This window comes from Coturnix japonica, chromosome 6 (genome assembly GCF_054131305.1).
Source record: "Coturnix japonica strain WE chromosome 6, WE-NBRP24, whole genome shotgun sequence".
In the NCBI taxonomy this organism is placed as follows: domain Eukaryota; kingdom Metazoa; phylum Chordata; class Aves; order Galliformes; family Phasianidae; genus Coturnix; species Coturnix japonica.
In genome coordinates, this window is record NC_140668.1 from 584,957 (window position 1) to 598,962 (window position 14,006).

At 47.3% G+C, this 14,006-nt stretch overlaps 1 protein-coding gene across 1 annotated transcript in view; it reads right to left on the reverse strand.

Annotated features, from left to right (window-relative positions):
- SLC27A5 (solute carrier family 27 member 5) overlaps positions 1 to 14,006 on the reverse strand; it is a 52,596-nt gene that overhangs the window by 21,351 nt on the left and 17,239 nt on the right. Inside the window, exons 5-8 of the mRNA XM_085551374.1 lie at positions 11,604 to 11,728; positions 7,967 to 8,161; positions 3,926 to 4,016; positions 607 to 805 (exon numbers count right to left, since the gene is read on the reverse strand). Coding sequence (XP_085407500.1) covers positions 607 to 805; positions 3,926 to 4,016; positions 7,967 to 8,161; positions 11,604 to 11,728 — 610 coding nt within the window. The remainder of the gene's footprint in view (positions 1 to 606; positions 806 to 3,925; positions 4,017 to 7,966; positions 8,162 to 11,603; positions 11,729 to 14,006) is intronic.

The window sequence follows — 14,006 nt, forward strand, 5'->3', positions numbered from 1 at the left end:
CATTGGAATCAATCGAATAGCATTAGAATTGATCGATATCAGAAGGAAAACGGCATCGATTACCATCATAGATGGAAGAATTGATCGATATCAGAAGGAATTGATCGATATCAGAAGGAATTGATTGATATCAGAAGGAATTGATCGATATCAGAAGGAATTGATCAATATCAGAAGGAAAACATTATCGATTACCATCATAGATAGAAGAATTGATCCAATATCAGAAGGAAAACGTCATTGATTACCATTGGAATCAATCGATTACCATTAGAATTGATTGATTACCATTAGAATTGATCGATTACAATTAGAACCAATCGATTACCATTAGAATTGATCGATATCAGAAGGAAAATGGCATCGATTACCAATAGAATCAATCGATTACCACTGGAATTAATCAATTACCATTAGAATCAATCGATTACCATTGGAATTGATCGATATCAGAAGGAAAACACCATCGATTACCATTGGAATCAATCGATTACCATTAGAACCAATCAATTACCAATAGAACCAATCAATTACCAATAGAACCAATCGATTACCAATAGAACCAATCGATCACCAATAGAACCAATCAATATCAGATGTAATTACCGGAAGGTATCACCAACACGGTCCTGGAAGTAGAGGAACCTCTCGTGGTCCATCATGAGCAGGTCCCCGCTGTTGAAGTAGGAATCGCCCTTATCAAACACGTCCCGCAGGATCTTCTTCTCCGTCCTGCTCTTATCACCCGCGTAGCCGTGGAACGGGGTGTTACGGGTGATCCGGATCACCAGCAGCCCCGTCTCACCTGGGACGGAGCGGATTTGGGGTGAGAAACGGGGGATTTGGGGCTGGGAAAGGATTTGGGGTGAGAAATGGGGGATTTGGGGTGAGAAATGGGGGATTTGGGGCTGGGAAAGGATTGGGGGTGAGAAATAGGGGATTTGGGGCTGGGAAAGGATTTGGGGTGAGAAATGAGGGATTTGGGGTTGGGAAAGGATTTGGGGTGAGAAATAGGGGATTTGGGGTGAGAAACAGGGGATTTGGGGTGAGAAATGGGGGATTTGGGGCTGGGAAAGGATTTAGGGTGAAAAAGGAGGGATTTGGGGTGAGAAATAGGGAATTTGGGGTGAGAAAGGGGGGATTTGGGGTGAGAAATAGGGGATTTGGGGATGGGAAAGGATTTGGGGTGAGAAATGGGGGATTTGGGGATGGGAAAGGATTTGGGGGGAGAAATGGGGGATTTGGGGTGAGAAATGATGGATTTGGGGTGAGAAATGGGGGATTTGGGGATGGGAAAGGATTTGGGGTGAGAAAGGGGGGATTTGGGGCTGGGAATGGAGATTTGGGGGAGGAAACATTGGATTTTGGGTGAGAAATGGGGGATTTGGGGATGGGAAAGGATTTGGGGTGAGAAATAGGGGATTTGGGGCTTAAAAGGGGATTTGGGGTGAGAAATGATGGATTTGGGGTGAGAAATGGGGGATTTGGGGCTGGGAAAGGATTTGGGGTGAGAAATGGGGGATTTGGGGTGAGAAACGGGAGATTTGGGGCTGGGAAAGCATAAAAAATTATGGATTTGGGACTGGGAAAGGATTTGGGGTTAGAAATGATGGATTTGGGGCTGGGAATGGGGGATTTGGGAGGAGAAATGGGGGATTGGGGTGAGAAATGGGGGATTTGGGGCTGGGAAAGGATTTAGGGTGAGAAAGGAGGGATTTGGGGTTGGGAAAGGATTTGGGGTGAGAAACGGGGGATTTGGGGCTGAGAAATGGGGGATTGGGGGATGGGAAATGGGGGATTTGGGGCTGGGAAAGGATTTGGGGTGAGAAATGATGGATTTGGGGCTGGGAAAGGATCTGGGGTGAGAAATGGGGGATTTGGGGTGAGAAATGGGGGATTTGGGGTGAGAAATGGGGGATTTGGGGTGAGAAATGATGGATTTGGGGCTGGGAAATGGAGGATTTGGGGTGAGAAATGATGGATTTGGGGCTGGGAAATACAACGCTATGAAGGTTTGCGGGTGATGAGACCCTTCATATCCTATAGGAGACACTTCAAATCCCATAGGAGACCCTTCAGACCCTATAGACGACCCTTCACATCCTATAGAGGCCCTACATATCCTATAGGAGACCCTACATATCCTATAGGAGACACTTCACATCCTATAGGAGACCCTACATACCCTATAGGAGACCCTACATATCCTATAGGAGACCCTACACACCCTATAGGAGACCCTACGCATCCTATATGAGACCCTACATATCCTATAGGAGACCCTACACTTCCTATATGAGACCCTACATATCCTATATGAGACCCTTCACACCCTATAGACCATTCACACCCTATAGGAGACCCTACACACCCTATAGGAGACCCTCCACATCCTATAGGGACCCTTCACACACTATAGGAGACCCTTCACATCCTATAGAGGCCCTACATATCCTATAGGAGACCCTGCACACCCTATAGGAGACCCTACATATCCTATAGGAGACCCTTCACATCCTATAGGGACCCTTCACACTCTAAAGGAGACTGTATCCTATAGGAGACCCTACATATCCCATAGGAGACCCTGCACACCCTATAGGAGACCCTTCACACCCTATAGGAGAACCTTCACACCCTATAGGAGACCCTACGCATCCTATAGGAGACCCTACACACCCTATAGACCCTTCACACCCTATAGGACACCCTACATATCCTATAGGAGACCCTACACACCCTATAGGAGACCCTACATATCCCATAGGAGACCCTTCACTTCCTATATGAGACCCTACATATCCCATAGGAGACCCTACATACCCTATAGGAGACCCTACATATCCTATAGGAGACCCTACACATCCTATAGGAGACCCTTCACACCCTATAGACCATTCACACCCTATAGGAGACCCTTCACACCCTATAGAAGACCCTTCAAATCCTATAGGAGACCCTTCACACCCTATAGACCATTCACACCCTATAGGAGACCCTACATATCCTATAGGAGACACTTCACACCCTATAGGAGACCCTACATATCCTATAGGAGACCCTACACACCTTATAGGAGCCCCTACGCATTCTATATGAGACCCTACATATCCCATAGGAGACCCTACACACCCTATAGGAGACCCTTCACATCCTATAGGAGACCCTACATATCCCATAGGAGACCCTTCACACCCTATAGACCCTTCACACCCTATAGGAGACCCTTCACACCCTATAGGAGACCCTACATATCCTATAGGAGACGCTATACATCCTATAGGAGACCCTTCACACCCTATAGACCATTCACACCCTATAGGAGACCCTACACACCCTATAGGAGATCCTTCACACCCTAAAGGAGACCATATCCTATATGAGACCCTACATATCCTATAGGAGACCCTACACACCCTATAGGAGACCCTACGCATCCTATATGAGATCCTACATACCCTATAGGAGACCCTACACTTCCTATATGAGACCCTACGTATCCCATAGGAGACCCTTCACACCCTATAGGAGACCCTACATATCCTATAGGAGACACTACACACCCTATAGGAGACCCTTCACACCCTATAGACCATTCACACCCTATAGGAGACCCTACACACCCTATAGGAGATCCTTCACACCCTAAAGGAGACCATATCCTATATGAGACCCTACATATCCCATAGGAGACCCTTCACACCCTATAGGAGACCCTTCACACACTATAGACCATTCACACCCTATAGGAGACCCTACACACCCTATAGGAGACCTTTGAGGCCCACGAGATGGTTTAGCTGTATCTTTATGGTCTCCCCTATGTCCTATAGGTTCCATTCCCCCCTATATCCTCTAGGTTCTATATGGTTCTCCCCTATAGGTTCTATATGGTTCTCCCCTATAGGTTCTATATGTTCCTTACCGGGTCGGACTCGGATGCAGAACCCATCCTTGTTCCGAACGGGTTCGTCCTGTTCCACGTCGTATTGGATCAGCTCGAAGGAAGAGAAAACCTATAGGGGAAATAGAGTCAGTGGATATAGGGTCACCTATAGGGTGTGTAGGGGCTCCTATAGGGTGGGAAGGGTCTATAGGGTGTGAAGGGTCATCTATGGGATGTAAAGGGTCTCCTATAGGATGTGTAGGGGCTCCTATAGGGTGTGTAGGGGCTCCTATAGGGTGGGAAGGGTCTATAGGGTGTGAATGGTCATCTATGGGATGTAAAGGGTCTCCTATAGGATGTGTAGGGGTTCCTATAGGGTGGGAAGGGTCTATAGGGTGTGAATGGTCATCTATGGGATGTAAAGGGTCCCCCATAGGATGTGAAGGGTCTATAGGGTGTAAAGGGTCTATAGGGTGTGAAGGGTCTCCTATAGGGTGTGAATGGTCATCTATGGGATGTAAAGGGTCTCCTATAGGATGTGTAGAGGCTCCTATAGGGTGAGAAGGGTCTATATGGTGTGAAGGGTCTCCTATAGGGTGTGAATGATCATCTATGGGATGTAAAGGGTCTCCTATAGGATGTGTAGGGGCTCCTATAGGGTGTGAAGGGTCTATAGGGTGTGAATGGTCATCTATGGGATGTAAAGGGTCACCTATAGGGTGTGTAGGGGCTCCTATAGGGTGTGTAGGGGCTCCTATAGGGTGTGAAGGGTCTATAGGGTGTGAAAGGTCTCCTATAGGATATGTAGGGTCTCCTATATGGTGTGAAGGGTCTCCTATAGGCTGTGTAGGGGCTCCTATAGGGTGTGAAGGGTCTATAGGGTGTGAAGGGTCTCCTATAGGGTGTGAATGGTCATCTATGGGACGTAAAGGGTCTCCTATAGGATGTGAAGGGTCTCCTATAGGGTGAGAAGGGTCTATAGGGTGTGAAGGGTCTCCTATAGGGTGTGAATGGTCATCTATGGGATGTAAAGGGTCTCCTATAGGATGTGTAGGGGCTCCTATAGGGTGTGAAGGGTCTATAGGGTGTGAATAGTCGTCTATGGGATGTAAAGGGTCTCCTATAGGATGTGTAGGGGCTCCTATAGGGTGTGAAGGGTCTATAGGGTGTGAATGGTCATCTATGGGATGTAAAGGGTCTCCTATAGGATGTGTAGGGGCTCCTATAGGGTGTGAAGGGTCTATAGGGTGTGAAGGGTCATCTATGGGATGTAAAGGGTCTCCTATAGGATGTGAAGGGTCTACTATAGGTTATGAGGGGTCTCCTATAGGGTGTGAAGGGTCTTCTATAGGATCTATGGGGTCTCCTATAGGATATGTAGGGTCTCCTATGGGATGTGAAGGGTCTCCTATAGGATATGGTCTCCTATAGAGTATGAAGGTTCTCCTATAAGATCTATAGGGTCTCCTATAGGGTGTGAAGGATCTCCTATAGGGTGGGAAGGGTCTATAGGGTGTAAAGGGTCTATAGGGTGTGAATGGTCATCTATGGGATGTAAAGTGTCACTTATAGGGTGTGTAGGGGCTCCTATAGGGTGGGAAGGGTCTATAGGGTGTGAATGGTCATCTATGGGATGTAAAGGGTCTCCTATGGGATGTGTAGGGGCTCCTATAGGGTGTGAAGGGTCTATAGGGTGTGAAGGGTCATCTATGGGATGTAAAGGGTCTCCTATAGGGTGTGTAGGGGCTCCTATAGGGTGTGAAGGGTCTATAGGGTGTGAATGGTCATCTATGGGATGTAAAGGGTCTCCTATAGGATGTGTAGGGGCTCCTACAGGATGTGTAGGGTCTCCTATAGGATGTGTAGGGGCTCCTATAGGGTGTGAAGGGTCTATAGGGTGTGAAGGGTCTATAGGGTGTGAATGGTCATCTATGGGATATAAAGGGTCACCTATAGGGTGTGTAGGGTCTCCTATATGGTGTGAAGGGTCTCCTATAGGATGTGAAGGGGCTCCTATAGGGTGTGAAGGATCTATAGGGTGTGAATGGTCATCTATGGGATGTAAAGGGTCTCCTATAGGATGTGTAGGGGTTCCTATAGGGTGGGAAGGGTCTATAGGGTGTAAAGGGTCTATAGGGTGTGAAGGGTCATCTATGGGATGTAAAGGGTCTCCTATAGGATGTGTAGGGGCTCCTATAGGGTGGGAAAGGGTCTATAGGGTGTGAAGGGTCATCTATGGGATGTAAAGGGTCTCCTATAGGATGTGTAGAGGCTCCTATAGGGTGTGAAGGGTCTATAGGGTGTAAAGGGTCTATAGGGTGTGAAGGGTCTCCTATAGGGTGTGAATGGTCATCTATGGGATGTAAAGGGTCCCCTATAGAATGTGAAGGGGCTCCTATAGGGTGTGAAGGGTCTATAGGGTGTGAAGGGTCATCTATGGGATGTAAAGGGTCTCCTATAGGATGCGTAGGGGCTCCTACAGGATGTGTAGGGTCTCCTATAGGATGTGCAGGGGCTCCTATAGGGTGTGAAGGGTCTATAGGGTGTGAAGGGTCATCTATGGGATGTAAAGGGTCTCCTATAGGGTGTGTAGGGGCTCCTACAGGATGTGTAGGCTCTCCTATAGGATGTGTTGGGGCTCCTATAGGGTGTAGGGGCTCCTATAGGGTGTGAAGGGTCTATAGGGTGTGAAGGGTCATCTATGGGATGTAAAGGGTCTCCTATAGGATGTGTAGGGGCTCCTACAGGATGTGTAGGGTCTCCTATAGGATGTGTAGGGGCTCCTATAGGGTGTGAAGGGTCTATAGGGTGTGAAGGGTCATCTATGGGATGTAAAGGGTCTCCTATAGGGTGTGTAGGCTCTCCTATAAGGTGTGATGGGTGGCCTATGGGGTATGAAGGGTCTCCTATAGGATCTGTAGGCTCTCCCATAGGATGTATAGGCTCTCTATAGGATCTATAGGGTCTCCTATAGGATGTGGTCTCCTATAGGGTATGTAGGGTCTCCTTTAGGATATGTAGTGTCTCCTATAGTGTGTGATGGGTGGCCTATGGCGTGTCAAGGGTCTTCTATAGGATATGTAGGTTCTCCTATAGGATCTATAGGGTCTCCTATAGGATCTATAGGGTCTCCTATAGGATCTATAGTGTCTCCTATGGGATGTGAAGGGTCTCCTATAGGATATGTAGTGTCTCCTATAGGGTGTGAAGGGTCTTCTATAGGGTGTGAGGGGTCTCCCATAGGATCTATAGGCTCTCTATAGGATCTATAGGCTCTCTATATGATCTATAGGCTCTCTATAGGATCTATAGGCTCTCTATAGGATCTATAGGCTCTCCCATAGTATCTATAGGCTCTCTATAGGCTCTCCTATAGGATCTATAGACTCTCCTATAGGATCTATAGGCTCTCTGTAGGATCTATAGGCTCTCCTATAGTATCTATAGACTCTCCCATAGGATCTATAGGCTCTCCTATAGGATCTATAGGCTCTCCTATATGATCTATAGGCTCTCTATAGTATCTATAGACTCTCCTATAGGATCTATAGGCTCTCTATAGGATCTATAGGCTCTCTATAGGATCTGTCGTCTCTCCCATAGTATCTATAGGCTCTCTATAGGATCTATAGGCTCTCCTATAGGATCTATAGGCTCTCCTATAGTATATATAGAGTCTCCCATAGGATCTATAGGCTCTCCTATAGTATCTATAGACTCTCCCATAGGATCTATAGGCTCTCCTATAGGATCTATAGGCTCTCTATAGGATCTATAGGCTCTCCCATAGTATCTATAGACTCTCCTATAGGATCTATAGACTCTCCTATAGGATCTATAGGCTCTCCTATAGTATCAATAGACTCTCCTTTAGGATCTGTAGTCTCTCCTATAGGATCTATAGGCTCTCTATAGGATCTATAGGGTCTCCTATAGGATCTATAGTGTCTCCTATGGGATGTGAAGGGTCTCCTATAGGATATGTAGTGTCTCCTATAGGGTGTGTAGGCTCTCCTATAGTATCTATAGGCTCTCTATATGATCTATAGGCTCTCTATATGTTCCCCATACTCTTCTCACCTTTAGGAACACGTTGGCTCTCCCCACGGCCCCGACCTTCCCCGTGTAGTTGATGAAGCCGGCGTTGCCCTCGGTGGCCCCATAGAATTCGCTGATTTCTATAGGGCCGAAGCGCTGCAGGAACTCGCTCCATACGTTACCCCTCAGTCCGTTCCCTATGGCCAGACGGACGTTGTGATCGCGGTCACTGGGACTCTGGGAAGGGGGGGGACACATCAATGCCAGCCCCATAGCGGATAGGGCACCCTATAGACTATAGGTCCCGCCCTATAGCCTATAGATCCCACCCTATACCATATAGATCCCACCCTATACCCTATAGACCCCAGCCTATACTCTATAGATCCCTCATTATACCCTATAGATCCCACATTATACCCTATAGGTCCCAGCCTATACTCTATAAATCCCAATGCCAGCCCCATAGCGGATAGGACACCCTATGGACTATAGGTCCCGCCCTATAGCCTATAGATCACACTCTATGCCCTATAGATCCCACCCTATACCCTATAGATCCCAGCCTATACTCTATAGATCCCACCCTATACTCTATAGATCCCACATTATACCCTATAGGTCCCAGCCTATACGCTATAAATCCCAATGCCAGCCCCATAGCGTATAGGACACCCTATAGACTATAGGTCCCGCCCTATAGCCTATAGATCACTCATTATGTGCTATAGATCCCACCCTAAAGCCTATAGGTCCCGCCCTATAGCCTATAGATCCCTCATTATGTGCTATAGATCCCACCCTATAGACTATAGGTCCCACCCTATAGCCTATAGAACCCACATTATACCCTATAGATCCCACCCTATACCCTATAGACCCCAGCCTATACTCTATAGATCCCACATTATACCCTATAGATCCCATATTATACCCTATAGATCCCAGCCTATACGCTATAAATCCCAATGCCAGCCCCATAGCGTATAGGACACCCTATAGACTATAGGTCCCGCCCTATAGCCTATAGATCCCACCCTATACCATATAGATCCCACCCTATACTCTATAGATCCCTCATTATACCCTATAGATCTCACATTATACCCCATAGATCCCACATTATATCCTATAGATCCCAGCCTATACGCTATAAATCCCAATGACAGCCCCATAGCGTATAGGACACCCTATAGATTATAGGTCCCGCCCTATAGCCTATAGATCACTCATTATGTGCTATAGATCCCACCCTATAGCCTATAGGTCCCGCCCTATACCCTATAGATCCCACACTATACCCTATAGAACCCACCCTATACTCTATAGATCCCACATTATACCCTATAGATCCCATATTATACCCTATAGATCCCAGCCTATACGCTATAAATCCCAATGCCAGCCCCATAGCGTATAGGACACCCTACAGACTATAGGTCCCGCCCTATAGCCTATAGATCCCTCATTATATGCTATAGATCCCACCCTATAGCCTATAGATCCCACCCTACACCCGATATATCCGACTCTATAGCCTATAGATCCCACCCTATACCCTATAGATCCCACATTATACCCTAGATCCCACCCTATACTCTATAGATCCCACATTATACTCTATAGATCCCACCCTACACCCTATAGATCCCACATTATAACCTATAGATCCCACACTACACCCTATAGATCCCACCCTATACTCTATAGATCCCTCATTATACCCTATAGATCTCACATTATACCCCATAGATCCCACATTATACCCTATAGATCCCAGCCTATACGCTATAAATCCCAATGCCTGCCCCATAGTGTATAGGACACCCTATAGACTATAGGTCCCACCCTGTAACATATAGATCCCTCATTATGTGCTATAGATCCCACCCTATAGCCTATAGGTCCCACCCTATAGCCTATAGATCCCACATTATACCCTATAGATCCCAGCCTATATGCTATAAATCCCAATGCCAGCCCCATAGCGTATAGGACACCCTATAGCCTATAGGTCCCGCCCTATAGCCTATAGATCACTCATTATATGCTATAGATCCCACCCTATAGCCTATAGGTCCCGCCCTATAGCCTATAGATCACACTCTATGCCCTATAGATGGCACCCTGTACCCTATAGATCCCACCCTATGCCCTATAGATCCCAGCACAAGCCCCATAGCGGAGTATAGCACACCCTATAGCCTATAGATCCCACCCTATACACTAAAGATCCCACCCTATACCCTATAGGTCCCATCCTATACACTGTAGCTCCCACCCAATACCCTATATATCCCAATACCAGCCCCATAGCGTATAGGACACCCTATAGACTATAGGTCCCGCCCTATAGCCTATAGATCTCACATTATACCCTATAGAACCCACACTATACCCTACAGATCTCACCCTATACCCTATAGAACCCTCATTATACCCTACAGATCCAACCCTACACCCCATATATCCCCCCTACACCCCATATATCCCCCCCTACACCCCATATATCCCCCCTACACCCCATATATCCCCCCTACACCCCATATATCCCCTTTACACCCCATATATCCCCCCTACACCCCATATATCCCACTCTACACCCCATATATCCCCCCTACACCCCATATATCCCCCCTACACCCCATATATCCCCCTACACCCCATATATCCCCCTTACACCCCATATATCCCCCCTACACCCCATATATCCCCCCCTACACCCCATATATCCCCCTACACCCCATATATCCCCCCTACACCCCATATATCCCCTTTACACCCCATATATCCCCCCTACACCCCATATATCCCCCTTACACCCCATATATCCCCCCTACACCCCATATATCCCCCCCTACACCCCATATATCCCCCTTACACCCCATATATCCCCCTTACACCCCATATATCCCCCCCTACACCCCATATATCCCCCCTACACCCCATATATCCCCCTTACACCCCATATATCCCCCCTACACCCCATATATCCCCCCCTACACCCCATATATCCCCCCTACACCCCATATATCCCCCTCTACAACCCATATATCCCCCCTACACCCCATATATCCCCCCTACACCCCATATATCCCCCCTACGCCCCATATATCCCCCCCTACACCCCATATATCCCCCCTACACCCCATATATCCCCCCCTACACCCCATATATCCCCCCTACACCCCATATATCCCCCCTACACCCCATATATCCCCTTTACACCCCATATATCCCCCCCTACACCCCATATATCCCCCCTACACCCCATATATCCCCCTCTACAACCCATATATCCCCCCTACACCCCATATATCCCCCCTACACCCCATATATCCCCCTCTACAACCCATATATCCCCCCTACACCCCATATATCCCCCCTATACTCCATATATCCCCCCTACACCCCATATATCCCCCCCTACACCCCATATATCCCCCCTACACCCCATATATCCCCCCTACACCCCATATATCCCCCCCTACACCCCATATATCCCCTTTACACCCCATATATCCCCCCTACACCCCATATATCCCCCCCTACACCCCATATATCCCCCCCTACACCCCATATATCCCCCCTACACCCCATATATCCCCCCCTACACCCCATATATCCCCCTATATGTCCCCTATATGTCCCCCATACATTGTCCCTATGGATCCCATACCTTGGGTGTGTTACACAGGTACCTCAGCAGCTCCCCCACGTACTGGATGACGGTGACGTTGTATTTCCTGCAGTCGGCCCAGAACTGGGAGGCCGAGAACTTGGATCTCAGCACACACGTGGCGCCTATGGGGTATATACCATATATAGGGACCATATAGGGACTATATAGGGACCATATATAGGGACCATATATAGGGACCACATGTATGGACCCCATATATATGGACCTCATATACGGATGGCATATATGGACCCCATGTATGGACCACATATAGGGACCATATATAGGGACCACATATAGGGACCATATATAGGGACCACATATAGGGACCATATATAGGGAATATATAGGGACTATATAGGGACCACATATAGGGACCGTATATAGGGACCACGTATAGGGACCATATATAGGGACCTCATATAGGGACTCCATATAGGGACCACATATAGGGACCATATATAGGGACCATATATAGGGACCGTATATAGGGACTATATATAGGGACCATATATAGGGACCACATATAGGGACCGTATATAGGGACCATATATAGGGACCATATATAGGGACTATATAGGGACCACATATAGGGACTATATAGGGACCATATATAGGGACTATATATAGGGACTTTATAGGGACCACTTATAGGGACCATATATATGGACCCCATGTATGGACCCCATGTATGGACCCCATGTATTGACTCAATGTATGTACCCAATGTATGGACCCCATATATAGATGGCATATATGGACCCCATGTATGGACCCCATATAGAGACCCCATGTATGTACCCAATATATGGACCCCATATAGGGACAGCATATAGGGACCCCATAAATGGACCACATGTATGGACCACATATATATGGACCTCATATACAGATGGCATATATGGACCCCATATAGGGACCACATATAGGGACCACATATAGGGACCAAATATAGGGACCACATATAGGGACCGTATATAGGGACTATATATAGGGACCATATATAGGGACTATATATAGGGACCACATATAGGGACTATATAGGGACCATATATAGGCACCGTATATAGGGACCATATATAGGGACCACATATAGGGACCATATATAGGGACTATATATAGGGACCACATATAGGGACTATATAGGGACCATATATAGGGACCACATATAAGGACCATATATAGGGACAGCATATAGGGACCACATATAGGGACCATATATAGGGACCATATATAGGGACCATATATAGGGACCACATATAGGGACCATATATAGGGACCATATATAGGGACCATATATAGGGACCACATATAGGGACCACATATAGGGACCATATATAGGGACCATATATAGGGACCATATATAGGGACCACATATAGGGACCATATATAGGGACCACATATAGGGACCATATATAGGGACCACATATAGGGACCATATATAGGGACCACATATAGGGACCATATATAGGGACCATATATAGGGACCATATATAGGGACCACATATAGGGACCACATATAGGGACCATATATAGGGACCATATATAGGGACCATATATAGGGACCACATATAGGGACCATATATAGGGACCACATATAGGGACCATATATAGGGACCACATATAGGGACCAAATATAGGGACCATATATAGGGACCACATATAGGGACCATATATAGGGACCATATATAGGGACCACATATAGGGACCATATATAGGGACTATATAGGGACCACATATAGGGACCATATATAGAGACCATATATAGAGACCATATATAGGGACCGTATATAGGGACCATATATAGGGACCATATATAGGGACCATACATAGGGACCATATATAGGGACCATATATAGGGACCACATATATGGACCGTATATAGGGACCATATATAGGGACCATATATAGGGACCCCATGTATGGACCCCATGTATGGACCCCATAAGATGTGGGTCTCACCCCACCCCATACGATGTGGGTCCCATCCACCCACCCCCAATAGGATGTGGGTCACTTATGGGTCCCATCCCCCCATAGGATGTGGGTCACTTATGGGTCCCATCCCCCCATAGGATGTGGGTCACATGTGGGTCCCATTCCCCTCATAGGATGTGGGTCACTTATGGGTCACGTACCAACCTCTATGCAGCCCCCACCCCCTGCCCCATAGGATGTGGGTCCCATCCCCCCCATAGGATGTGGTTCCCATCCCCCCCATATGATGTGGGTCCATCCCCCCCACATGATGTGGGTCACTTATGGGTCACGTACCGACCTCGATGCAGCCCCCCACCCCGATGAGCAGCCCTGCACACCTCACCCCATAGGATGTGGGTCATTTATGGGTCCCATTCCCCCCATAGGATGTGGGTCCCATGCCCCCCATATGATGTGGGT